Below are 25,330 nucleotides of genomic sequence, written 5' to 3' on the forward strand. Positions count from 1 at the left end.
AGGCACACTTGCCGCTCGTCCAACGCTTCTGCAAGGACGCACCTCCCGTTGCATCGGCGCAAATGACATCGTATGACGACCTTGTCCAATTTCTTACAAACACTGTATAAACATCCAGTGTTAAATTGTCGTGTACATTCTTAGGATCTTGTTGCGCATCACCAAAAGGGGACGTAGGGGACGTACCAGCACTGTACAGCTTGCTTTTTGGGATCGATAGCGACAAAGCACGCGTTAAAGGGCGACGGCTTCTGGAAGAGCGTACCGCTCTTGCGGGTGCTCTCGTCTGTGAAGAGGTAGACATGCGAGTAGACGTGCACGCCGCCCTGCGGCCCCTTGCGCACAGCCGCGAGTGCCTTGTAAATGGCCTTGGTAACGTCGAGGTACGGCTGGAGCGTCTCGTCCGATTGGCACATGGCGCCGCCGATGACGAGTCGCTTGAAGATCTAGTGCCGGTCAGCGCTGTTGCACACCAAACGACGCACCTGGAAGATGAGTTCGCGCTGCTCGGCCGCCGTAAACAAGTGCGCGTGCTCCGAGTCGCAGTTGGCCATCATTTCGCGGACGCTGTCACTCACTGTGCAGTGCTCGTACACCTCGTCCAAGCACTTGCGCAGGTAGCCGCCGCTGGACACGAGGCCTACGCATCGAACCTCGGTACGTTCTCTTCTATATACTTGATCGCACCAGGCTCGTCAGCAAGCTTATCGAAAAAGGCCAAGCTCGTGACAGTCGTGGCGAGTCGCTCGAACGAAAGACCGTCCAACGTCGTCGGTGTCGAGGCGGGCACCTACGACAGGATGGGTTGCAATCAATACGACAGGAGCGCATACATACAGTGAGATGATCGCGCACAACAGGACTTTCAAAGAAGCAGCGGAGGAACGCCGCGTCATCGTTTGGATCAAAGGGACAGCTGGGCCGGAAGCGCCCGACGCGGCCATGTTCGTCCAAGTTCCTATTCGAGAACGCTCGCCAGTTCGTCGTCGCATCGCGGGACCGTACCATTGCATGAGCTTGACCTTGACGTCGGTAGATGTCCATTGCGGCAGCGCAGTCGGTAGCAACTCAAAGGCGTAGACCGCATCGTCCGTCGGCTCCATACTCGGATCTCAATCGATGGAATGTGTCTGTCCAAGATACGCGCAGCAAATACTGTGACTATTAAATAGTGTCATAAATGCTTTCTCTGTTGTACAAAGCCATGGCACAAAGCGTGCACCAATTGTACACTAGCACCAAGTGTGTTGCACCGTGTCAATCCTCATCCAACGGTCGAAGCAACCAGAGCTCCGTCGTGTACCGGTGTACCGGGTACTCTATTCTGGTACACCTGTCGAGTTTGACACTATTTGCGTATTTAATGCAGTATCCCTCTTGAGTAGCGTCGAGATTGCAGTTGGTCACGAAGCGGCGCGAGGCGCGACGGCCGCTGGCACGGGGCACGATAGGCATGCGACCATCGCGTGCAGACCGCGGTCCTTGGCGAGATCCAAGGCTGCCGAAACGTTGCACTGGGGTAGGCGCTGCTGGCAGAGGTAGCTGACAACGTCGGTATGCCCATGGGCGACAGCATCCAGAAGGGCGTTCGCCGTGCAGCCTTCTCGCCGGTACGTGTGCAGAAACATGGCCACGTCGAGGAATCCGTGGCGGCAAGCGAGGTCCAATGCATCGGTGGTGCATCCTTCCTCCCGATGCGAATGCAGGAAGCGGACGACGTCGAGGTGCCCATTGGATGCAGCGTCGTCCATGGCGTCCGTCGTGCAGCCTTCGCTGCGCATGGCATGCAAGAAGGCGACGACCGGCAAGTACCCACGGCGCGCCGCGTCATTCATTGCGTCGACCGAGCAGCCTTCGTGGCGGTGCTCGTGCAAGAAAGCGACGACCGGCAAATGGCCACCGCCGGCCGCAAAGTCCATCGTGCGGTGCGAAAAGCCGGCAGCGTCGTGCTCGTGCAGTAGCTGCAACAAGCGCAGCTGGCCATGCCACGCAACATGGTCAATCGCCTCGGCGCTGCAGCTACACACTCCCTTGTCACCCTCGGTAGATAAAGACGACGACGATGTACCCTTCGTGGCGGTGTGCCAACAAGAACGCTGCCATCTCGACGTTGCCGTCGCGCAGTGCTGCATTCAGAGCAAATCTTGTACATCCTTCGGTGCGATGTGTGTGCAAAAAGTCAACCACGTCCAAGAAACCGGCCTGCGACGCGGCGTCCATCGCCGACGTCGAGCAGCTGCAGCCGAGATCGTGGAGCACGCGGACAACATCGAGGTGCCCAAACGAGGCTGCGAGATCCATCGCATCGGTGTTGAAGAGGTGGGGCACGCAGCGAAAGAGGCGGGCGACGATACCTGGCTTCCTGCGCGCAATCGCCATGTGGAGTGCGCTCTTGGACGCGTCCTTGGCGTAAAACCCGCGATAGTAGCGCGCGTGAAAGTACGGCAAGAGGTCTTCAAAGACGCCAGCTTGGTACTGCAAGACTAGCGGGAGGAGGTCCCGCGACGTGCACACGACGTGCGACGCCATGACTTGAACAATGGCGACGGCAGACGCGCGCCACCTAATTATAGGCAACGTACGCGAGCTATTTCTGCGCTGTGGCGCTAGAAAGGCCAAGCCCTATTTTTCTTGTCACGGGTTCATTGTGTAATTTACTCGGTGTTTTTCTGGCTTGATGCCCAAGGTCCTTATTTTATGGAGTACTGCGTTCAACTTCGTGTGCCATGAAACTCCTAGCTTTGCCTAGTGTCTACATGCACAGGGTGTAAGACAGTACGCTCGCCGATTGGACGGGACGCTGACCCTTGCGTTCCAACACGCCGGACTCGGCGTGTCAAAAGGTTGACCGGCGTCAATATGCGAGCGTAGAACCTGGTAGTACAATTGTGAAGACAGAGATGCAGGGGCAGAAAGCGTCGAGCTTGCAAGAGAAACCACGGAATTTACCTTCGATCGCCGAATCCGCCGTGCTCGACCGCGTCCTGATTAAGCTCTGCCTCGCTGCAATCATTGCTTACGTGAATAAGATCTGTGTTTCGAATAGTGATTGGTCATGTAAAAAATCGAATCGCCAATCAAGTGTCTCCTTTTTCGAATGCGCTCGATTCGGGCCATGTCACGCACTGCATAGATAGCCATCCCGTCGTCTCGGGTCGATCTCCTGCTTCCTTCTCCACGCAAGCGTGGGTCGTCGAAACTGGAAAAGCAGTGGCCCACAAGGTGCTTTCGCATCGAGAGAGTTGCAAGTGAGCTTTGCATCCTTGCGGAATCGACCCATCGACTGCGATGCCAAATCTGTACTAGTCCTACAAGCTCTCAAGTACCACGAATGACCATAGACCTCGGTTCATTGCAGCCTAGGGAATACAAATGATTTCATCCCCTTGATGGCAGCCTGGCAGCGCGCGTCGTGGGTCGTTGCACGCCTGAAAATAGCGTCTTTCCGGATACGTCAACCGGCTGCGGTTGCACGAACGCCTTTCTGGCCAACTCCAGTTTCAGCTTGGCACCGAGAAACCGATCGCCCGTGGTGGCGGAGATGAAGAAGGTGAGCGAGAAGCGGGCTGTGAACTTGCCCAAGATACCGAGCCATTACGATGGCGCGCCATCCGAGCCCCCGCCTGTCAACGCGTCGCCGCGCCGCGGCAAGGGCATCAAGACCATCGAGATGGACATGGGCACGATGCCAATGCTCACGTCCGTGGGCCCAACGACGCCGACGTCGGGCGGTCGCCCACCCAGCATCCGCACACGGAAGCTCGAAGAGCAGAGTGGGCCGCCCAGCGACAATGGGTTTGGGGCCGTGCCTCCCGCGAACGCGGCGTACGACGTGGACCTCTCGGCGCTCGACTCGGAGATTGAAAAGCTGAAGCAGATTGCAGCCAACGCCGAGAGTCATGTCGACATGATCTACAGCAACGACGCCAAGCGCAAGGGCTACTACAAACAGATTAGGTACATCCGACACCGACACACGTGGTATGATCCCCCTTTTTAGTAGCGAAATGGGCTACATGGAGCAGGAAATATCGCTGCAAAAACGAGAAATGTACCACAAATCTCTGAAATATGCCAGTCGCTCATTGAATCGCGACGTATAGCTCGCTTCAAGTCGACAAGCTCGAGAATGACAAGAAGCACCTGGAGATCATCTCCGCGACCAAGGAGCTTCAAGTCATCGCCCTCGAGAAAGAGCGCGGACAGCTCCACGATGCACTGCGCATGCAAGGCGAAGCCCATGCACGTGAATTGGCAACGCGGGAGGCGGCCTTGCACAAGGTCGAGGCCCAGCTGCGCGACAGCCAAAAACGTTCGTGTTGATATCTTGATACTTTGCGCGACACGAACCTTTGTTTAGTGCTGGGCGACACAGAAGACAGTTTAATGTCTGCGCGCGTTCTGAATGACGAGATCGCCACCAGCCTCAAGAAGCGGACGTCCGACTTGGAGCACACGCGCGGTGCGCTCGAAGTCGCACAAAAGACGTGCGAGCTGCACAACGCGACGCTGGCCGCCCAAGCCAAGCGGTTCGAGTCGCTCGACGCGGCGCTTTTGCTTGCCCAGGGCAACATGCAGTAGGATCCTCCTTGACCTTCATCTGTTGCGATGTACGGCTCTGTGTAGACAACTCGAGTCGCGGACGGCCGAGCAGAAAGCCATGATCAAGCAGTACAAAGAGGACAGTGTGGGCCATATCGGAGCGCAAGACAAGCTCCGTGCCGAGCTCAAGACGGCGACGGACGCGCGGCAGCAGCTCACCAGCCAAGTCAAAGTCCTTGAAAAGTCGATCGCTACGTACAAGCGCCAGCAAGCCAAGCTCGAAGCGGCCAAGACGGCGCAGGACGCACAGCTCGCGGCCGCACGCACCAAATGCAAGGTACAACACTGCGAATACTCAACACTTGGCACGATGGGTACAAAATTAGATGCACAAGGAGACGGTCGATGGCCAAGCTTCTACGACGCCAAGAAGACGCGCTCGTGGCCCAAACGCTGTCGCACGTGGTCGACACGGCGACCATTGACGCGCAGGAAGCCCACATTGCCTCGCTCGAGGCGACGTGCGCCCACCAAGCGGCCGAACTTGGCGTTTTTGAGACCAAAATGCGTGCCGGTGAAGCCCAGCACATGAAGAACCGGTATGTTCGCACTTCTTTTCCCGTGCAGCGCATTGAAAAGATCGAAATTAGATCCCTCATTGAGCTGCTGGAGACGAAAGTCCAAGGGCTCACAGACGTCATTGGACGGCAGGATAAGGAAATTCTCGTCAGCCGCGATCGGGTTCTTGTCCAAGACGCTCTCCTCGCGGCCAAGGACGCGGAGCTTGTGACGCTCAAGGTGACCTGTGACACGCAAGCACGGGACCTCGCGGCTCAAATTGAGGCCCACCGCAGTGCAACCGCGGTAGGCTGTTCACCCTATGGTTTGTATTGAAAAATGGGTAGGTTCACGCAGGCGTCGTCGCCGGTATGCGCGCGGGTAGCGACGAAATGGCGGCACGCTTTGACGCGCTTCAGATGGACTTTGAAGCCAAAGTGCTTGAGAGCGAAGACCGGTTCCGCAAGACGCGCGATCTCGAAGCTCAAGTACGCGCGGCCGAGGCTCTCGCCTCCGCGACCACCGACCAGCTCAAAGCGCGCGAGGCAGAGTTTGCGGCCAACCGCGCGCAGCTGGAGCTCCAGGCCACGCAAGCCCAAGACGCGTTCGCCGCGCAACTGCAAGCCGCCAACGCCGATGCGGCGGCCCGGATCGCGGCCGTCGACAACGAGAAGGCTCAAGTCGAAGCCGCGCTCCGGAACGCCGAGTCAGCGCTGCGCCACGTCGAGGAAGCCAACGCCGAGATGAAGGCCGCGTACGAGCAGACGGTGCGAGCGCGGGCCGAGACGATCGAGCAGGACGAAGAGCGCATCCACTTGCTCGAGATTCAAATCAAAATGAACGCTGAACAGGCCATCAAGCGTCGACAGGTGCTACAAGACGAGCTGGACCGCGCCCACAACGAGTATCGCGAGGTGATCTCTTACCTGTGCACGCAACGTCTCAACATGCTGGGTAGAAATTACGCACGACCGAGCGGTCGTATGCCCTCGACGTCGAGCGACTCGACGCGGCCCGGATCGCGGTACGAACGTCGACGCGTGTGTCTGTCTAACGGACGTGACGTAGGAGCGCTCGGCGAGTGCTGCGGCAGCCGCGACGATGGAAGCAAGCTTGCGCAGCGACATTGCCGCTCTCACACAGCAGTTGGCAACGGAACGCCAAGCCGCCGCCGACTCGAGCGCATCCTTGCTGGGCCAGCTCGTGGCCAAGCAAGACGAGTGCGAGCAAGCCCACGCGTCCACCATCGCGCTCGCCACCAAGCTCGAGGCCGACACAACAAGCTTTACGAATCAAATATCCATGCTCAAAGAAGAGGTTGCGGCGATGCTAGAGGCACGCGCCACGCTCCAAGAGACGATCACCAACAACGCCATCGCGCTCGCCGAGTGCCACAGCCACCACCGAGCCGAGATCGAGGAGCTGCAGGCATCCCACGACGACATCCTCGCCAAGCGTCAAACGGCGTCCGTCGCAGCGCTCAACGCGTGCGAAGCCGACTGGCGCCGGCGGTATACGACGCTCGTGGCCGAAACCAACGACCGTTGTGCCGTCGCGACGGCGGTGCACGCGGATGCCGTCGCGGCCCTTGAATCCAAGAGTGCCGAGGCCCTCAAAGCAGCGAAAGAGGCGTACGAAGCTCAAGTGGCGCCTCTGCGCGAGGCCCAGCGGCTTTTAATCATGCAGCACGAAGACGAGATCGGGCACTGCCACGAGATGTACATGGCGCAGCTCACGCATTGGCACGCGACGTACCAAGGCGAGCTCGCGCACTGGCACGCCACGTATCAAGGCAAACTCGATGGGAAGCAAGACATGTACGACACGGATTTGACAGCTTGCCATGCAAGGTACAAGCAGCAGCTCGAAGCCGCGGCGATCGACGCCGAAGCGGCGCTGGACGCAACGATTGCAGCGTCGGCGACGGCGTTGGCGGCTAGAGTCCAAGCGCACGCCAGTGCGATGGCCGAGACCACGGCGTCGTACGAAGCCGAGGTGGCGTCGGTCAAGGCAGAGAAGGACGCACTCGCGCTGACCCTCGCGACGACGACGGCGGCCTTGCAAGACCAGTTGGCGAGCGCGATGTTGACGGCAGAAAAGCAGCTCGCCGCCACGACCGCCGCGGCTGACGTCAAGTACAACGCGGCGGTCGAGTTGCACGACGCACAGGGCGCGGCGGCGAGCGCCCGCCTCGCCGAGACTATCGCCAAGTACGAAGCCGATCTCGCGCACTGGCATGCCACGTACCAAGGCCAGTTGGCGACGGCCAAGGCGACGCACGAGCGAGAGTACGCGGCGTGCGTCGACGACTACGCGGGCCGCTTAACCGCGAGCACGGCTGCGTACGAAGCCCAGCTGATCGAAACACATGCATCGTACGCCGAGCAAATGGCCGAGGCCAGCGCCGAGCACAAGCACAAGCTGGCGACGACCGAGGCGGCGTTAAAAGCCCAGATCGAAGCCACGGAGGTGGCGCTTAAGAACAAGCTTGGGTCCAGCGAAGCGAGCTACAAGGCGGCGATTGAGGCCACCGAGTGCGCGCTCAAGGCCAAACTCGCGTCCACCGAGGCGTTCTACCAAGACAAGCTTCTCCGCACCGAGACGAGCCTCAAGGACAAGATCGAGGCGACCGAATCCTCGTACAAAGCCAAGCTCGAGGCGGCCGAGACCAGCGGCAAAGAGCGCTTGATGGCGGCCGAGGCGATCGCTGCGGCCGAGCTCGCGACCTCGATTGCTGCGTACCAAAGCCAGTTGAGCGCCGCTAAGGCCGTGTACGACAAGAACATGGCCGACACGCTGGCGTCCTCAGCAGCGACGCTCGAGGCCGCCAATGCAAAGAGCGCATCGCAGACCGCCGCGCTCGAAGAGACCTTGGCGTCGACGATCGCGTCCTACAAAGAGCAGCTAGCAACGCTCCGGGCCGAGACGGCCGATGCGTTGCGCTTGAGCCATTTGACGCACGAGGAGCAGCTCGCGAGTTGCAAGCGCGAGTACGAGTCGACGCTCAAGCAGCGCCAGGACGCTTACGAAGAGACGTTGGCGCACTGCACGGCCGAGTACGAGGACGGCATGGCGGCGCGCAAGGCCCAGTACGAAGAGGTCCTGGCCAAGCGAAAGGAAGTGTACGACGAGACGCTCGCCGCGCGCAAGCACGAGTTCGAGACAACGCTCATGAGTCGCCACTTCGAGTACGAGTCGACGCTCGGGAGCCGCCAGTTTGAGTACGACTCGACGCTCGCGCATCGCCAGGCCGAGTATGAAGCGACGCTAGCTCGGCGCAAGCAAGAGCACGACGACGCGATTGCCGCCACGATTGCCTCGTACGACACGCAGGTGACCGGGTACGAAGGCCAGGTCGGCGAGATGAAGGCGCGTTACGAAGCACAACTCAGCGAGACCATTGCGCGCTACGAAATGCAGCTCACCGAGTACGCGGGCCGGTGCGCGAGCCAGCTCGCGTCGTCGTCGTCAATGTACGAGACGCAGCTCAACAAGTGCAAAGTGGGGTACGAGATCCAGCTGCAGAGCGCCGTCGCCAACCACGAAGCGTCGTTGGCCGAAACGAGCGCAAGATACGAAGCCACGCTCGCGACGCGAACGACGTCGCTTGAAGCGCAGCGGGCGGACCTCGAAGCGCGCGTATCTGACGCCGAGACGATGCTCCGCGAGTCCACGGCCACGTACGAAGGGCGGCTAGAAGAGATGGAGTCCGACTATGAGACCCAGCTGCGGCTTATGGAAGCCGACTACGAGTCACGGCTTAGCGACGCCAGCGCCGAGCACAGCGCGACGCTCAGCGATATGACGGCCAAGTACGAAGCCCGGTTGAGCGACAACACGTCGGCGTACGAGCATCAGCTTCACGAGACCATTGCTCGGCTCGAGGCAAGCATTGCCGAGACAGCGGCGGCCCACGACGCGCAGCGGACCGAGTTATCCGCCGCGCACCAAGCCCAACTGGCTGACGTGGTCGCTAGCTACGCCGCTAGCTACGCCGCACAGATTGCATCCAACCAAGCCGAGCTGGCCGAGACCAAGACTGCGCTCGAGACCCAGCTACACGACAGCGCCGCAGCGCACGAAGCAACGTTCACCGAAACCGCTACGCGGCTCCAAGCCGAGCTCGACGAGACAAGAACGCGGTTGGAAGCCGAGCTGCGTGCGGCCAAGGACGCGCACAGCACAGACGTGGCGACAATGACAGTAGCATACGAAACCAAACTCCGTGAGACGACCGAGGGTCTCGAAACACGCCTCCGCGCGACCACCACCGACTTTGAGAACGAACGACTCGACAACAAGCGGAGCTGCGACGCGCAATTGACCGAGGTGGCGGCGCGCTATGAAGTCCAGCTGCGCGATGCCACGTACCGCTACGAGGCGCGGATGGCCGATGCGGTTGTGCAGCACCAAGCCGCCACCGACGCCAAGGCCGCGGCGCACACAGCCGAGGTCGAGGCCTTGACAACCGAGCTATCGGCGACGACTGAGCGGTATGAGGTGCGGCTGCGCGACGTCACTGCCGGCTACGAGACGCTCTTGAGTGATACAAAGGCCGAGTACGAAGCTCGGATCGCCGCCCTTGTGGCATCGAGCGCTGCCGAGCTCTTGGAGACGAAAACAGCGCTAGAGACGCAGCTTCTCGATACGAAAACATCGCTCGAGACACAGCTGCTCGACGCGACGTCGTCCCTCGAACGCCAGCTGCAGCGGACGACCGAGCACTACGAGACGCTTCTCGCCGACTCGACGAGTCGATACGAAGAGGAGATGGCGACGACCACGCGCCACTACGAGACGCAGCTCAATGATACGGTGGCAAAGTACTCGGCCGAGCTCTCCGAGACCTCGAGTCGCCTCGAAGCCCAGCTTGCCGAGGCGACGCGTGTGCACACGACCGAGCTCGCCGACACAAAGTCAGCTCTGGAGACCCAGCTCCGAGACGCATCGGCCATTGCCGCCGCCGAGCGCGCCGCGGCGACGAGCGCCCATGAGAACGAGATGGCATCCACCACGAGTCGGTACGAAGCCCAGCTCTCGGCGCTGCAAGCATCCACGGACGCATCGCTGCGCGAGACCTCGGCCACGTACGAGACAACGTTGAGGACCCAAACAAGCCAGTACGAAGCAACCCTTATGGAGACCACATCGCGCTACGAGGCGACGTTGCGTGACGCCGCCGCGGCCCACGACGCCGCGCTGGCGAGCGCGACGGCGCATTACGAAGGCCTTTTGCACGACAAGACGACGTCGTATGAAGCCGAGCTCAGCAGCACCAAGAGCAGCTACGAGAGCACGCTTCGTTCGACTACGTCGCGGTACGAGTCGCAGCTGAGCGAGACCACCATGCGCTATGAGACGCAACTCCGAGAGACCACAACACACTATGAGACGCACCTGAGCGACACAACCACCCGGTACGAGACGCAGCTGCGCGAGACGAAGCGGGCGTACGAAGGCCAGCTCACCGACACGACGTCCCGCTGCGAGACCGAGACGCGCGGGACCAAGTCAACGTATGAAACAACGCTTCGGGAGACGACGCTCCGATACGAGACCGAGCTCATTGACGTCAGGAGCGCGTACGAAGCGCAATTGAGCGCGCTGAAAACAGCGTACGAGACGCAGCTGAGTGACCTCAAGTCCAACGCGGCGCTGACACTTTCCGAGACAAATGCTGCGGCGCAGGCGACGCTGAGCAGCTGCACCACCAGCTACGAGACGCAGCTCAGCGAGTCAAAAGCGTCGTACGAAGCCCAGCTGGCAGAGTCCAAAGCCTCGTACGAGCAGCAGATTCGATCGAATCAAGCGTTTTATGACGCCCAGTGCGCGGCGAGCCTCGAGGCGTACCACGCCGACATTGACCGGGCCAATACCGCGTGCGAGGCATCCTTGGACGCGATGAAGGACGCGAATGCGAGCCTTGTCTCGCGCTTGGAAAAGCAGATTGCCGACCTCGAGGCAGCCCACGACGCGGCGACAAGCGTGGCCAAGGACGCTCACGCCGCCGCGATCGCCGAGTTGCATCAACAGCTCCACGTGGTACAGCAAGACCATGCCGTGGCGCTGGCGGCGACAACCGCCGCGCTCGAAGCACAGATTGCGGCCCTTACGGCGACACACGACAAGGAGCGGTGTACATGGCAAGAGACCCGCGCCCGCGACGCCGAGGCGGCCAACGAAGCGTACAGCACCGTTGCGATGACGGCAGAAGCACTCGAGACCCGTGCGCGGCTCCTCTCTGTACAAGTCTCTACTCATTTGTATATCTAGAGCTTTTGGCCACCTCGGAAGGCTGGGACACGACACAAGAGGCACTGCGATCGCTTCGGCAAGTGCACGAAAAGTCCATCACATCGCACAAGCAAGAATCCACCGAGCAAAACGAGCTGCGCGTGACGCTTTTTCAAGGTTCAAAGCGCCGAATGGCGACTAAGACGCATCACTTACGATGTGTTAGAACTTGCGGGGCTGGGTCAAGACCTCACAGCGGCGCTCACGGGAAATTTTGTGCTCAAACGCATGAAAGAAGCGTGGATGCCACTACTGAGTGAGCAGTACCACCCCAACTTGAGCGCCGAGTGCGATGCGATGGCGAGTCTCGACGACCTCCAAGCGTTCGTGGCCGCGATCCTCGACCTCGCGACCGAGGCACAGCGCTTTGCCAAGGTGTCTGGCCGCCTCATGAGCATGGAGGCCCTCGATGCTGTTGTTCGCGACAATGACAAGCTCTGGAGCAGCCTCGGAGACACCAAAGACCGCGTCGCCAGCATCGACCACGTGATTCAAGTCGTCTTGGAGCACGACCAACTGCTTCATGCGTACCCGAGTGTCCTCACCGATGTCGGCGGTACACCGAGCGCGGCACATGTCCTCTCGGTACTTCAGACGTACCAAACGATCCGCGTCGAAGCAGGTCGAATTCTTCAAGCCTCGTACGCATTATCTTATTGTGCCGCTTGGATTGAAAAGACTCATGATTTTATCTGGTAGGGGTCTTTTAAACGAGCCCGAGATCCTCTCTGCGCTCCGCGAGTGGCAGTCGTGCCGAACCCATGTCGCGCAAGGTACGAAGTAACGCGACTAATAGATGTCGTCTGATGTGTCTGGGATGTGTAGCACTGGGGTGTGGGCGACCGACGTGCACGGAGGCAGAGATGGTGGCATTCATTGAAGAATTTGTGAGTCTTCAAACCCAACTCAAGTCGCGTCTCCAGCTCCCAAAGGTATGGTTTGATGTTGAGTTTAGATTTGTGTTAAAGATCGACATGCGTAGATTGGCGCCGTGGAGATCTACCACTACATTGACGAGTACCAGAGCCATTTGACCCAAGCCGGTATTGCACTTGCCAAGGAGAACGTCGATACCGCGACGCTCCTCGACCTTGTGGACGAATATGAAAAGCTCCGTGTCCAAGTCGCTGCCACCGTCAACACGGAGAAGGCGCTCACCAACGCCAAGTCGATCCTGGGGCTCGTCCAAGACTTTCACAAGGTTCGCGTCACCGTGACGCACACGCTCGCGCCGAATGCGTCGGAGACACTCATCTCGGCCGACGGCATCATCAAGGTCGGACATGATCACGTCATTTTGGAGATGTCATCGTGCGTAGGTCATCGAAGAGAGCCGCAAATTGCGTGTTGACATTGCGGCGATCTGGGCCACGGATGTTGCCGACGTTGCGAACGCACATATCACAGCGGCGCTCCAAGAAGCGTACACGTTTCGCAACCAAGTGTCGGCGATCCTCCACGTGCCCCGGGACACGCTCAACCACGCACAGATCATGCGTCTCCTCCAAGAGTACACGCAACTCAAGCTCGACGTCGCGAGCCAGTTGCGCATGACTGAGGCGGTCTTGCACGCCAAGGACATTTTGCACGTGATTGAAACCCACCAAACGCTCCGTGCCGACGTACTACCATTATTTCTTTTGCTTGTTTATCATTGCAACCCATCGTAGGTCACTAAACTCTGGAGCTCGAGCGAGACGACGCTATGGAGCACGCCCAAGGAGATTCTTGGCTACATTGGCGACTACCGGGACCTCCGCGCCCGAGCTGCGACCGCCTTGGGCCGCGACGGCCTCTGCACTCCGGACGAAATCGTCAATGTCCTCGCGTCGTTTGTCGAGCTCGGTGCCAAGCACCGCGACATGGCGCGCCAGAAAATGAACACAGACGCCAACAACAATGCACTGCAAGGCTCGATGGAGCTCATGCAAAAAGCGCTCCAAGACTACGAGGTATGTTCAACAACCCATTTCTTAGAATGGACATGAATCGTCCACATTAGACGCGGCTGTCGGCGCTCGGTGCCAAGTACTCGTGTCCGTTCCAGGCGACGCCTGAGAGCACGGCGACCTTCTTTGTTGCCCTCGACCGAAAGCTCCAGGAAGGCCGGGACATGGACGTGGCATTCTACCGCCGAAAACAGGCCCACGAACAAGATCTTGCGCACCACATCGCGGCCATGGAAGCTGTGCAGCGGGAGGCCGCCGCGACGCTTGATGCGACGCTTCGAGACTGGGCAGCGGTAGAATTCGTCTTATTTTCTTGAAAGATGCTGAGTCGCAGTCGCTAGAAACTGGAAAAGGCCGAGAAGGCGCGCATCACGGACGTGGCGACGGTGCAGCAGACAAGCCGTGACGCGCTCGAGGCGACCAAGACCGACTGCGCGGCACAGATTGCGCGCGTGACGGCCGAGACGCGTGGTCACTTGACGCAGCTCGAAGCCGAAGTCGCGGCATTGCGCAACGCCAAACTCAAAGAGCAAAACGATTACGATGCGACAATGTCGTATCTCCAGTCGGCACTCAACGTACGTAGCCCTTTCGGTTTGTGGACAGATTGTCATATGCATTGTAGACACACGCGGCAGGCGACACCAACAAAGACCCGCAAGACAAGGCCGCATTTTTTGCGCGGTTTGTAGACCGCGACCGCATGCTCATGGAGCTCGTGTACACGTCAATTCGCAGCGTGACGCAATTGTTGACGCCGCCGAAAACGTACGAATGGGACCTGTCATGCCACGTTACCGATCTTCTTCATTGATAGGAGCACCTTTGTGTTGCCGACAGAGCTCTCGCAAGCGATCCTCGGGTGCATCAAGGAGCTCAAGCGCATGAAGGAGTTTGTGTTGGGCTCCTTCGACGCCCTCCAGCGGGACCTCGCGCCGTTCTTACCCTTTGATGTACAACCATCACCCTCTTGGGCTTGGTTCAAACGCGTTCTTATAGGTGCAATGGTACACGGTCGAATGGACGCCTGGCACCGACATTGTGCCCTGGTACATTGACAGCTTGGAAAAGACCAACGCGGTCGCGCGACTTCAATTCCACCTCTTCCTCGCCAAGGCCAACACGATCCTCAACGTCGCCATGAGCACGCAGCGCGAGCGCACGCTCGATGTGCTCCAGTTCCTCCGGCGGTCGGTCGCGCAAGACCCAGCGTCTGCCGAGAAGGACGCGCGGGTTTTGCAGCTGCAGCTCGCCGACGCGGTGGCTGAGAAGGAGACCACCGCGATGGAAGTCGCGCTGAAAGACAGCTTCTTCAAAGAGCTGCTCTCGCAGCACGAAGCGATTGCCAAGGAAATGCAAGCCAAGCTCGAGGCCTACCATACCCTCCTCGTGCACCAAGCCGCCGCCAACCAAAGCATGCTATTGCCCGCGACCGCCGCGCCGCTCAAGATCGACACCAAGCTCGAGCGAGCCATGCCAGGCTTCCGTCCGATTCCGCGCCCCAAGTGGCAGGAAGACGACGCGACGACAATCACCACATCCAACGGCAAGACACTCAAGGAGCGATTCGTGAGCGACTTGGCCACCGAGACGGGCCAGAACGCCACGCAGAGCATGGCGGCGCTGCGCAAGGCGGGCAGCCTCGCGTTCGCTCCGACGATGAAGCTCGAGCGCCGACCGACACAGCCGTATGCGCCAGTGGCAGCCAGGACGCCGCCGCCGTCGGGTACGACCTTGAGCACAGCAGCGCTATTGTACCAGGGCGTCAAGAACGTCGGCGGCGCGTCCGTCTCGGTCGCGATCGGCTACACGCCGACCAAGCTCGGGCTCCTTGTCGACGTCTTCAATATTGATACCGAGACGCTGCAAGCGATTGAAGTCTCAAGTGCGTCACCGCTGTTGCAGCGCTTTGAGAAGCCGCTCGTACGACAAGAGTTGCCTCTGCTGTCGTGTGCTCATGGTGTGTGATGTGCATAGGTCGAACTCTCGAGCGTCGAACGAACGCAGCTCGTGGAGCTTATCCTTGCGCGCTTGACGCGCCTCTCTTCGAGTTCGGGCGGTCAATTTGAGATTGACGACCAACTCTAGTCGTCTACTGTACTATGTTTTTGTATACATATTGTCTGTTTCTGAATGTCAATTCTGTTTCCAAGACACCGCTTTTGACCTGCGCATCAAGTTAAAGTCGGCGTGTGCCGACAATAGACCAACAAGCGAAGCTCCAGCGCCGTAGCGCCCACGAACGGTTTGCGTGCGCTGCGATGGACACGCAAACACAAATTGCCTTCTTGCATCGTGCTGCCATCATCAATGTGCCATCATGCCGTATCGTTGCATGCCACATTTACCACGTCTTATTTTCGGCATCCTAGCCCCGAGTGTCGAGACCCGAGCATGCTGGCAGCTTGTAGCGTCTACCGGGCGGCCCGCGCGGGTCGCCGCTACATCCACGTCGTCGGTCGCCTCACCGAGGTACGCATCCTTGCTTGCATCTTGTCGATGTCTTATGGGCGCAGGTCCCGGCAGGCGCGCTGCCCGACATCGGCGTCGGCGCCGAGATCCACCACACGTTCCACGCCCATGACGTCGAGGCCTTTGCGACCTTGACGGGCGATACGAACCCGCTCCACCTTGACCCGACCTTCTGCGCCACGACGCCCTTTGGCAAGCCGGTCGTCCATGGCATCCTCGTGTCGAGCCTGTTTCCGACGGTCTTTGGCGCGACCATGCCAGGCTCCGTGTACGTGAGCCAGAGCCTCCGCTTCCACAAGCCCATCTTCGTAAACGACCCGCTCACGATCCGCATTGAGGTGACGCAGGTGAAGGCGCGCATGCGCCTCGTTGTCTGCGCAACGCAGTGCGTGAATAAGGAAGGCGAGATCGCCATCTCAGGCGAAGCCAAGGTGCTCATCGCCAAGCCCGTGGACGAGGAAGCAGATTAATGCACGTAGAAAAGGCATTGGCACTCGTTCTACATTTAATAGGTGTCAAGGGTCCTGCTTAGTGCGACTCCTTCTTCGGGGCTTCGCGCCAGATGGTCTTGACCGACTCCGTGATGCCGACGCCGTTGACGTTGACGACCATGAGGCCGAGGAAGAAGGCCGCCGAGCCCGCGAGCGCCGAGAGGCGGAACGGGAGCTGGTGCACCTTGGGGATGTAGTCCGAGAGGACCGCGTTCATGCTGACGTGCGCATGGATCGGGATCAAGACGCCGAGCGCATAGTCGACCGGCGTGTTGAGCGCCGACGGGCTGAGAGCCAAGGCAAAAGGGATCAAGGCAAGGATACCCGCGCCAGCGACCTTGCCAGCCTTGATCATGGCCGTCGAGTTGTCAGCTAGGATGACCATCATGAGCCCACGGTCGTCCTCGACCTCGTCGACGTACCATAGACGACCGCCGAGACGCCATGGTTCTGGTGGTTCTCGGTGAACTTGATGGGGTTGCCTGGCATCGTCGTCATGAGCCTCATGTACCTCGGAGAGGAGCATGCATACCCTTGCGGAAGCCGCGGGTCTGCATCACGACGCGGCGCGGGGTAGCGGTCAGGCGGGACATCATCATGATCCTTCGTCGGCTTCCAAGTCAGAAATAAATGGAAGGCAAGCGAACGAATTAGCGGTTGGAATTCCCCTACGTTCGTTTTCAGACTTTACTGGGTAGGGAGGGTCAAAAATAGTACCATACAATCTTGAAGACAGTATGACTGGTCACCCCTGGGGGGCCCAGTCCGCCCCTACGTGGCACGCCGAGGTCGCATATTCTATGGCTAGACGCACCCAAATACCGGGACGCAACGACCTCCCGACATCGTCGTGCGCGCAGCTGGCGGGTGATGATACACGGCAGCAATGTCCGCTGCAACGCCATATTCAGCTTAACTATTTCTAGGCTACGTTAGCCCTTTAAGCGCACCTCACACGGAAGTGAATGCGATGGTCCGTATAAAATCATGGCGTCAACTCGGTATGTGGGCATTGGATGTGTGAAGAGCAGACAGACACGCTGCCGAGGCTCGTTAGATCCTTGAGGCCTACAGCAGCAACCCTGAGAGTATGCAAATGCATGCTATAGTAGTGTACCTAGTTCGTCGAACGCGTCCTCGGGCATGAGCCGCACCGAGCCTACTGCAGCCGTTGACCTCAAGTTCAAGGTGGGATATGTTGGGTGTTCCTAGTCAATTAATTTTGTCGCCCAAGTCACCGCCCCAGCCCCTGCACAGACGCGCGACGTCGCAGGCTACTTGCTCGTCTCGCAGCCAACACAGCAAAGCTGGGTGCATCGCGGTATAGAAAGGGCTCGAGGCTCTATGATCTATAGAAGCTTATGCCACGAGTGATCCGTAGCAACGAGTCATTGCTCCTTCCACAATCTCGCTGATGCTCGCCTTCTGCGTCACTTCACAGCTACCGGTATTACAATAGGGTCCCTTGGTGAAACGAAATCATGCTTCTTTGTGGTGACACATTCCGAATGGGTCACCACATTTGGCCAAATGGGCCATTCGACCAAGGGCATTCGACCGATCACGCCGCACTGTTGGGTCCTACTGCACTGTACGTACGTGCTAGAGGAGCTGCTAGAGGCACGCTGGCCCTCATGCAAGGATTTATTCCATTGCCCTCATGGCTGGTTTTGGCGGTGCGAAGCATGCTAGATACCTTGGTAGGCGTGGTACGCGTGGTGGCCATAACGCTCCATGAACCGGGGTCCAATATTCCGATTGCCAGGAGGTCGACGGAAGCACATGTCCATCTCCAAGCCATCAATGCATAAGACTCTCGACAACAAAACCTACTGAGTTAGCTTTTTCCGCTACGCTAGCGCTTAAAGCTCGTCGTGGTCCTTGCCGTGGGCTTCGCCGCCGAGGCTGAACTTCTTGGCGTTCTTCTTGAGGAAGTCCGTGAAGCCCTCGACCTCGCGCGCGCCTTCGTACGTGACCGGGTTGGCCTTGTCGTTGGCAGGGAAGAAGATGATCGTGGGGAAGCCCTTGACATCGACCTTGGGGTGGTCAATCTCGTTCTCCGTCGCATCCATCTTGGCAATCATGATGCTGTCGACCTCCGAGAAGGCTTCGGCGAGCTCGTCGTACTTGGGCGCAAGCGTCTTGCAGTGGCCGCACCACGGCGCGTAGAACTCGAGGAGGACATCCTTGTCCGAATCCATGACGCGCGTCTCAAACTCCTTGCCCGAGATGACCTTGACGGCCTCCTCGCTGTCATCAAACGGCTCGGCCGACTTGAGCGTCGGCTTGAGGTCGCCGGCGAGGTACTTGGCCTCGAAGGCCTTGAGGTCCGCGCTCGTGAGCTTCTCCGTCAACTCGGCCGCCTTGGTCGGGAACGGGAACTTCTTCATGCCAGCGCCCATGTTGACGAGGATCATCGACGGAAGGTCGGCTTCCTTGAGGCCGAAGTACTCGACGATGCGCGACTCCGAGAGCGGGATGACGACGTGCAGGATCTTGCCCTTCGTGTCGGCAGCGGCTTCCGTGACCGACTCGAGGACCGTCTCGTGGTAGTCCTTGGACTCATCCGAGAAGACGAGGAGGTGGACATCGACGTCACCGCCGAAGATCTGCGAGGCCTTGTCCTGCGTGAACGTCATAACGAGGGGCTTGTGGTGCTCCTTGATGAAAGCCGAGATCTCGGCCTTCTCAAAGGCGCCGCTGAAGACGGCCTTCTTGTCGTCGAACTTCTTAAGGAGGACGATCGAGCCCTCCTTCAAGTCGGCGTGGACCGACGCGTCGGTGGTGGCGACGATGACGGCAATGTCTTCGGCGTCGGCGACCTTCTCGAGGAGGTCCTTCTGCTCGCCCGTGGCGGCGTCGATGTGGGCGATGACAACAACGTCGTTGGCAGCCGTGAGCTTAGCGAGGTCCGCCGCCGAGTCGATGACCTTGACGGCCGGGCCCGACTTCTTGATGACCCACTTCTCAATGTCGTCAGCCGTGCGGCCGCTGTCGTAGGCCTTGACCGAGCTGGCATCGAGGTCGCCCTTGAAGAACTTGAGCGTCGGGAATCCCTGCACGCCATACTTCTCCGACCACTTGGTGTGGGCGGTGGCATCCATCTTGGCGAGGCGGAGCGGCGGGTCGTTCTCCTTGAGGGCCTTGGCGGCCTTGGCAAACTCGGGCGCGAGCGACTTGCAGTGGCCGCACCACGGCGCGTAGAACTCGACGAGGAGCGCGTCGTTGCCGGCAATGGCCTCCTCAAAGTTGTCATCCGTGAGCACGAGGACGTCGTCCTCTTCTTCGATGGCGCCGCGAACGGCGGCGACGCCGAGGACGAGCATGGTCGAGACAGTGCCGAAGAAGCGCATCTTGATGGCGGTCGGCAAATGCAGAAGTGAGCGATTCGCGATGCGATATCCTGGGATCGCACGTTTATATGCAAGAAGGTATGCCACTCACGCCTTCTGAAATCCGCATATGCAAAACCACCTGTGCTGGAGCGATAATCACCCGATTTCGGATCCAACGCACGCATTTATGCAGCAAAAGGTGTGTTGCATAGAATTCCATAGTGTAGCCGACACGTGGACGACCACGTGGCAATCCCATACTCAAGCGCAGTCGAAGCCGCGGCGAATCTCATGTGCGCTCGTTCTGCGATGCCATTGGTGCATCGACATTTTTGTTTTGACCAATGGCCTGCCGTCAAGTGGCAAGATCGGGCTTCCATGCGCAGCGCGATCCATGCGAGACGTGCGAGGTCCTATCTACGAGCGCCGCCAAGGGCGTCCTTGATGCACGCACAAGCAGCAGCAACACTGAGGCCGGACCCTGGTCGGAGGTGCCATATTCGTCGGCAGCACTGTCACGACCATGCATACCAAGCACACTGCAACCCATCGCGTCCAAGAATGATCGCGACACCACGTGCAGACACATGCACGACGTCTCACAGGACAAGCAGCGGTATCGCGCAGTGGCGTGCCGTCGACAATATGGCTTGCCACGAGGTACCTGTGCATCCTGTCGTGAGGCACAGCAACATGGACGAGCCTCAAAGAGGTACGCACGCTTGCTCACAGGATACAGCGCGCGTAGCCGCACCGAGGACACTGCAGTGACCCGCTTACCCACGAGCCCGATGGATAACGTTGGGGAGTTGGACATGACAGCCTCGGTCTACGTCGCGTCTCCAAGCGCTGCATCCAGCCTACATATAGCAGCGGTGGGTCTGCCGCCCATGGCGGCATCGGCCACGACGGATGCCAGTCGCGAGCTCGTTGCCATCTGCGGCGACGGCAAGCCGCGGCGCCGACGACGCGGTGGGTAGCTCACGCATTACAAAAATAAATCGCGTTGTGAGCAGCTCGTCAACCGGACATTCTGTCCGGATAATGTCGACAAGGAACGTTGTCTAATTGTTTCACCTCGCAATTACTAATTGCTCTATACCGGGCGCGTCATAATAATATTCCTACATTTTAATAGACTATTTCCGTGTCAATGATACTTGTAAAAATATAGTGTATGCTTGGAGCCAGAGCCCGCCTGTCCGCTGCTTTGTACGCCGGCGCTTATTGAAGCATGCAATGGCCGAGTAGCTTTGTCCTCTTCGTGCGCCTGGTAGCAGCAGGGTGGTGGCGACGGCGGGCGACGATAGCAGTGCTTGCCAGCTCGTCACGGCAGCAAGATGCATCAATCGAGGCAAGCGAACGAGGCTATCATTGGAAGCTAGGACATGCCCGAACGACGCTCCAATGCACGATCCCACATGTGGTGGGAAGGAGCGCGCGATGTTGACTTGAAGAGGCCGAATGCACACTATTTGCGTTGTTGTAGGGATGTGATGGAAATACGCGATGTACGAAGAATAAAAAGCGGAATTTAAAACCCCCGGGTGTGTTGCTCGAGGGAACAATAAGAAAGAGGCCCGATGACATCCAAGGACGTGGCCGAGATGCAGCGACGCATGCGGCAGCTCGAGGTCGAGAACGAGTCGCTCAAGCGCCTCCACAGCGTCGGCGCCCCGATGTCCAAGCCCTCGGCCTACCCGCGCAGCGTGTCTACGGACCTCTACGGCGCTGGCTCGGTGCTGACGAGCCCCGCCCGGGCGCCGTACATGCCGAAGCGCGGCAGCGGCACCGACCTCTTCCAGAGCGCGATGACTGCGGCGCCTCTAAGTAACGGCCCGCTACCTGCGTCGTCGAGCCAGAGCGACCTCGTGGCCATGGCAGCCGCGGCCTCGCACAAGTCGCGCCAGCTGCGCAGCCGGCCGGGCTCGGGCCAAATGCCTTTTCCCGCCAACAGCATCCCGCCCAGCCACAGCTGGACGACGCTCGACCAGCTGGACCAGCAGCGCCGATTCACAGAAGAGCCAGCCAACACCATTCGCATGCCGCCGCCGTCGGCGACATCGCAACCGCCCTCGTCGGCCGCGTCGTATCCTGGCAACTTTGACGACGTCGAGGAAGACGACAGCAGCTCGATTGGCCTCGACCTCGACGACCCGAATGAGCACCTGGATCGACAGCAGATCATCCAGTCGCACTCACAGGGCTTTGACAATGACGACGAGGAGGACGACGACGACGACGCGAGCAACTCGAGCCTGGCCGTCGACGACGTCCCTGGCTTTGCCTTCCAGCCGCCCGTACGCGCCAACCTCGCTGCTTTGCGTCAAGACGAAGACCACTTTCGCACGCACAGCGAACACGACACCAAGCCCCGGGGCTTGTTCCCTGCCCCTGTCGTCGTCGCACCGGGCGGCGGCCAATTTAACAGCGCACCGACGCCGGCCACGTCGTCGCGGCAGTTCAAGAACCACAAGAACCACAACCACCACCACCATCACAACCATGGATCGAACGCGGTGACGTCCCCGCGCGGTCCGTCCGACGACGACTCGCCGCCGCTGCCCGCCAAACACCGCCGTCACCACGCCGAGAAGCCGCCGAAAGCGTCCATCGAAGGCGCGACCAAGTTTGCCTTCCCGACCAGCGGCACGCGCCAAGAAGGCGACATCTCCATCTGGGTCGGCACGTGGAACCTTGGTGCTGCGGATCCGTTCGCGGACTCGAACGGTCTCATGGACGAAGCGCAGTCGTCGCGTATGGTACGACGCATCAATATCCGCACGACCACTTGGATTTCTCATATATTTCTGATGGCGTAGGTGCGTAATTTTGTGCCGCACGGCTACGACTTGTACGTGCTCGGTGTCCAGGAAGGCGTGAGCGAAAACGTCTACCACGCGGTGCTGAGCTACCTCAACACGAACCCGTCGCGTGGACGCTACTGCCGCAAGGAGCTGCGCAACGACAAGTTTGCATACCCGCTCAAGGCCAGTCCCGCCGACGCGGTCTTTGATGCGGTCCGCGGTCGCGGCGACGGCGCGTTCATGGGCACGAAATTCACGGGCCTTGCGCTCTTTTACGCCGAGACGGTCGCCGCCGACGTCCAGCTGCTCCGCGCCGGCGTCCACAAGTTTAGCATCGCGTCCGGGTCCAAGGGCGGCGTCGCGATCGGCCTCAAGCTCAAGTACACGACGCTGGTCTTTGTCAACTGCCACCTCGATGCGCGCAACGACACGTACCGGCGCGAACAGATCCGGATCCTCAACACGCAGCTCGGCAAGGTCATGGGGCACCCGTACTTCGACTTGACCGAGCAGTTTCACCACGTCGTCTGGATGGGAGACCTCAACTACCGCATCGTCAACATGGACGCGTCCGACGTGCTTCGCCTCTTGTCGGCCAACAAGATTGAGGAGCTCCACGAGCGCGGTGACGGGCTCCTCAACGACCGCAAGCACGGTATCTTTGAGGGTTTTATCGAGCCGCGGAAATTCCCCGACTTTTACCCGACATACAAGAAGTTTCCGCTCCGCGGCAACGTCGACATGAACATGCCCGACTGGCCCGAACGCGTGTACCGCACGCTGTACAAGGAGCCGTTCTACAAGGGCGGCCAGGTCAAGAAGCGCGTGCCGGGGTGGTGCGACCGCATCCTTGTCTACTCGACGCCGATCCGCAACTCGTACTTGGCGGCGGAGAAGGTCGAGTCGCCGTTCGCACCGGGGAAGCTCATCGACAACTACAAGAGCATCAACGACGGCATGGGCATGGACATCTCGGACCACTCGCCGGTCAGCTGCACGTTCCTCCTCAAGTTTGTGCGACCGCCCATCGTCCAATCCACGACGGGCCACACCAAGCGCGCGCTCGGTACGCCTTTGAATTGTTTCTGTATCAACGTATCAACAACACATGTCTAGTCACGGCCAAAGACGTGTTTGGCGAGGCGTACGTCGACCTTCGCGCCAATGTGCGGCAGCAAGGACCTTCGTACGGCCTCCACGCAGGCGGCCCCATCACGACGGTCCTCACGATCTTCAACATGGTTGTCATGTGGAACAACCATTTGCACGTGCCCAAGAAGACGCGCATCGTCGCGCCGCTTCTCGGCGAAGACGACAGCGGCAAGCAGACGGAAGCGATCGGTGAGCGCACGGCGACAGTCACCAACATGGCGAATCTCTCGCTCAACGTCAAGCTCCAGCACGAGCGCGGCTTGCAGGATCTGCACATGCTGGTCTGGGTCCGCCACGAAAACGTAGTTGGTCACTGCGTCGTGTCGCTCCGGCGCGTCGCCAACCTCGGCACCGACGGCGAGCTCCCCGAAGCGCGCTACAAGGCGAATCTGACCAACAACGCGATGCCGGTCCTCCTCGAAGGCTTCCCCGTCAAGATCGTCTTCGCCGTCCGCAGTAATGTCTTTACATCGCGGGGCTTATAAGAGGCCAGGACGAGATTACCGCTGCAATATATGTATTTTGAACTTTGTCGAGGATATGCCCACCAAGCCCGACACTCGGCCTTGCCGAGTCGGTTGGACGCTCGTCAAGATAATCGACAGGTAGCATGGACGCTGGCAATCGGTTCGTAGTCGGCATAGTATTGCCACCGACTGCGTATTTAGGCGCGGAGGAGCGGCCATTGCGATCGGCTGCGACGTGTACAATTGAGGCTGCAGTCAATGAAACCATTTGATTCCTGCGCCACGCCGGGATCTAGCGCATATCGAGGATCGCAGCTCTCGCGTGTAAATTAATCATGCCATCGAACGACCTGTCTCGAAGTAGCCACCACGTCCTTGGCAAAGCACTTTATTCTGTGGGCCGCGGCCCGTCATCGCCCGATGGATGCGTTGCGCTCCAGGCTCCAGCAGGCGGCAAGTAGGTCCTCCGTGCATCCTCCCGAGTGAAGCGTTGTAGAAGTAGAGAGCAAGTTTTGAGGAGGAATTGATACGTCTTGGTGTTGAATACTATCATTTTGATGGAAATGGTCTACTTCTAATCGATATAAAGATGTCGTAGGCGCATGCGGTTTGTTCGCAGCGAGCTGCAAAGTCACCAAAGCACACGCATACATTGCTATCGGGAGTTTGTTGAGGGAGAATATCCATCGGGTGTGATAAATCCCGAAGAAGGTCCCAGATTCTTTAACTATCGCAATCATTGATGAAATGTAACCTAGGCACCCGAGGTTCTCCCAAACGGACGTGGGAAGACCCTTGAAACTATGCCGGCCAGATCTGCTTTCGGCAGGATTTGGAGGGAGTGTGTTCATTCACGAAATATATCGTACACCTCCTAATGAGTACCTGCCCGTAAATGTATATCGATGTAAAATGAAAGATCGTGGGGATGATCAGGGTTAAAAAGCTCTTAGATGGTTAGTCAACACGTAAGCTTCAGAGTTGGATTATCTGTATGACATCACGCCATCCCCGGAATGTATTAAATAGATCAAAAGCACAAGTCAGAGCAAGGATGATAATGTTCTCGTCACAGACCAAACCTTTAGGCTGGATCAGAGAGATTCCCATTTTATCAAATTCATCACTCTTGTACACACAGGCAGAGAAGATATCGTGTAAAATAAATCGATTGGAGATCAGATAGGAGCGAAAGACATTGCTGATGTTAGTTCATCATAAATTTTCAGTTGAACTATGCATATTCAAATCATCAAGTCGCCA

At 59.0% G+C, this 25,330-nt stretch overlaps 7 protein-coding genes across 7 annotated transcripts; 3 read left to right on the forward strand and 4 right to left on the reverse strand.

Annotated features, from left to right (window-relative positions):
• Positions 1 to 85: 85 nt before the first annotated feature.
• SPRG_04459 (hypothetical protein) lies at positions 86 to 1,103 on the reverse strand (the record flags this gene model as incomplete). The annotated part of the gene is made up of 5 exons (XM_012343383.1): positions 86 to 446; positions 486 to 640; positions 688 to 790; positions 838 to 958; positions 1,006 to 1,103. The coding sequence occupies 5 exons, from the start codon at positions 1,101 to 1,103 to the stop codon at positions 159 to 161; spliced, it is 765 nt and encodes a 254-aa protein (XP_012198773.1). The 3' UTR covers positions 86 to 158.
• A 254-nt stretch (positions 1,104 to 1,357) lies between these two features.
• Positions 1,358 to 2,529, reverse strand: SPRG_04460 (hypothetical protein; the record flags this gene model as incomplete). The annotated part of the gene is made up of 2 exons (XM_012343384.1): positions 1,358 to 2,019; positions 2,069 to 2,529. The coding sequence occupies 2 exons, from the start codon at positions 2,527 to 2,529 to the stop codon at positions 1,404 to 1,406; spliced, it is 1,077 nt and encodes a 358-aa protein (XP_012198774.1). The 3' UTR covers positions 1,358 to 1,403.
• A 982-nt stretch (positions 2,530 to 3,511) lies between these two features.
• SPRG_04461 (hypothetical protein) lies at positions 3,512 to 15,497 on the forward strand. Its single transcript, XM_012343385.1, has 23 exons — positions 3,512 to 3,957; positions 4,004 to 4,051; positions 4,104 to 4,312; positions 4,361 to 4,577; positions 4,627 to 4,879; positions 4,957 to 5,141; positions 5,193 to 5,406; positions 5,448 to 6,014; positions 6,059 to 6,124; positions 6,169 to 11,326; positions 11,374 to 11,511; positions 11,561 to 12,035; positions 12,094 to 12,167; positions 12,220 to 12,326; positions 12,377 to 12,670; positions 12,714 to 13,016; positions 13,065 to 13,346; positions 13,397 to 13,636; positions 13,685 to 13,921; positions 13,969 to 14,111; positions 14,161 to 14,296; positions 14,343 to 15,266; positions 15,321 to 15,497. The coding sequence occupies exons 1-23, from the start codon at positions 3,542 to 3,544 to the stop codon at positions 15,429 to 15,431; spliced, it is 10,797 nt and encodes a 3,598-aa protein (XP_012198775.1). The 5' UTR covers positions 3,512 to 3,541; the 3' UTR covers positions 15,432 to 15,497.
• Positions 15,498 to 15,715: 218 nt separating this feature from the next.
• Positions 15,716 to 16,309, forward strand: SPRG_04462 (hypothetical protein). Its single transcript, XM_012343386.1, has 2 exons — positions 15,716 to 15,815; positions 15,860 to 16,309. Exons 1-2 carry the CDS (start codon positions 15,738 to 15,740, stop codon positions 16,283 to 16,285), a joined length of 504 nt encoding a protein of 167 aa, XP_012198776.1. The 5' UTR covers positions 15,716 to 15,737; the 3' UTR covers positions 16,286 to 16,309.
• On the reverse strand, positions 16,266 to 16,935 carry SPRG_04463 (hypothetical protein). Its single transcript, XM_012343387.1, has 3 exons — positions 16,839 to 16,935; positions 16,729 to 16,788; positions 16,266 to 16,678 (listed from the first exon to the last, which is right to left on the reverse strand). Exons 1-3 carry the CDS (start codon positions 16,903 to 16,905, stop codon positions 16,344 to 16,346), a joined length of 462 nt encoding a protein of 153 aa, XP_012198777.1. The 5' UTR covers positions 16,906 to 16,935; the 3' UTR covers positions 16,266 to 16,343.
• Positions 16,936 to 18,120: 1,185 nt separating this feature from the next.
• On the reverse strand, positions 18,121 to 19,686 carry SPRG_04464 (hypothetical protein). Its single transcript, XM_012343388.1, has one exon. It carries the CDS (start codon positions 19,657 to 19,659, stop codon positions 18,169 to 18,171), a length of 1,491 nt encoding a protein of 496 aa, XP_012198778.1. The 5' UTR covers positions 19,660 to 19,686; the 3' UTR covers positions 18,121 to 18,168.
• A 1,483-nt stretch (positions 19,687 to 21,169) lies between these two features.
• SPRG_04465 (hypothetical protein) lies at positions 21,170 to 24,128 on the forward strand. The gene is made up of 3 exons (XM_012343389.1): positions 21,170 to 22,403; positions 22,464 to 23,514; positions 23,565 to 24,128. The coding sequence occupies exons 1-3, from the start codon at positions 21,225 to 21,227 to the stop codon at positions 24,083 to 24,085; spliced, it is 2,751 nt and encodes a 916-aa protein (XP_012198779.1). The 5' UTR covers positions 21,170 to 21,224; the 3' UTR covers positions 24,086 to 24,128.
• Positions 24,129 to 25,330: the final 1,202 nt, after the last annotated feature.

This window comes from Saprolegnia parasitica (genome assembly GCF_000151545.1).
Source record: "Saprolegnia parasitica CBS 223.65 unplaced genomic scaffold supercont2.13, whole genome shotgun sequence".
Classification (NCBI taxonomy): Eukaryota; Oomycota; class Saprolegniomycetes; order Saprolegniales; family Saprolegniaceae; genus Saprolegnia; species Saprolegnia parasitica.

Bases quoted from the DNA above. Each gene is read 5' to 3' on its own strand.
- SPRG_04465 (XM_012343389.1), top strand. From the start codon at position 21,225: ATGACATCCAAGGACGTGGCCGAGATGCAGCGACGCATGCGGCAGCTC. The intron at 22,404-22,463 runs GTACGACGCATC...CTGATGGCGTAG, and splicing joins AAGCGCAGTCGTCGCGTATG to GTGCGTAATTTTGTGCCGCA. The intron at 23,515-23,564 runs GTACGCCTTTGA...ACACATGTCTAG, and splicing joins CCACACCAAGCGCGCGCTCG to TCACGGCCAAAGACGTGTTT.
- SPRG_04463 (XM_012343387.1), bottom strand. From the start codon at position 16,905: ATGATGATGTCCCGCCTGACCGCTACCCCGCGCCGCGTCGTGATGCAG. The intron at 16,789-16,838 runs GTATGCATGCTC...CGACGATGCCAG, and splicing joins GACCCGCGGCTTCCGCAAGG to GCAACCCCATCAAGTTCACC. The intron at 16,679-16,728 runs GTACGTCGACGA...TGGTCATCCTAG, and splicing joins CGTCTCGGCGGTCGTCTATG to CTGACAACTCGACGGCCATG.
- SPRG_04464 (XM_012343388.1), bottom strand. From the start codon at position 19,659: ATGCGCTTCTTCGGCACTGTCTCGACCATGCTCGTCCTCGGCGTCGCC.
- SPRG_04462 (XM_012343386.1), top strand. From the start codon at position 15,738: ATGCTGGCAGCTTGTAGCGTCTACCGGGCGGCCCGCGCGGGTCGCCGC. The intron at 15,816-15,859 runs GTACGCATCCTT...TTATGGGCGCAG, and splicing joins TCGTCGGTCGCCTCACCGAG to GTCCCGGCAGGCGCGCTGCC.
- SPRG_04461 (XM_012343385.1), top strand. From the start codon at position 3,542: ATGAAGAAGGTGAGCGAGAAGCGGGCTGTGAACTTGCCCAAGATACCG. The intron at 4,052-4,103 runs GTACCACAAATC...CGCGACGTATAG, and splicing joins TCGCTGCAAAAACGAGAAAT to CTCGCTTCAAGTCGACAAGC. The intron at 15,267-15,320 runs GTACGACAAGAG...TGATGTGCATAG, and splicing joins AGCGCTTTGAGAAGCCGCTC to GTCGAACTCTCGAGCGTCGA.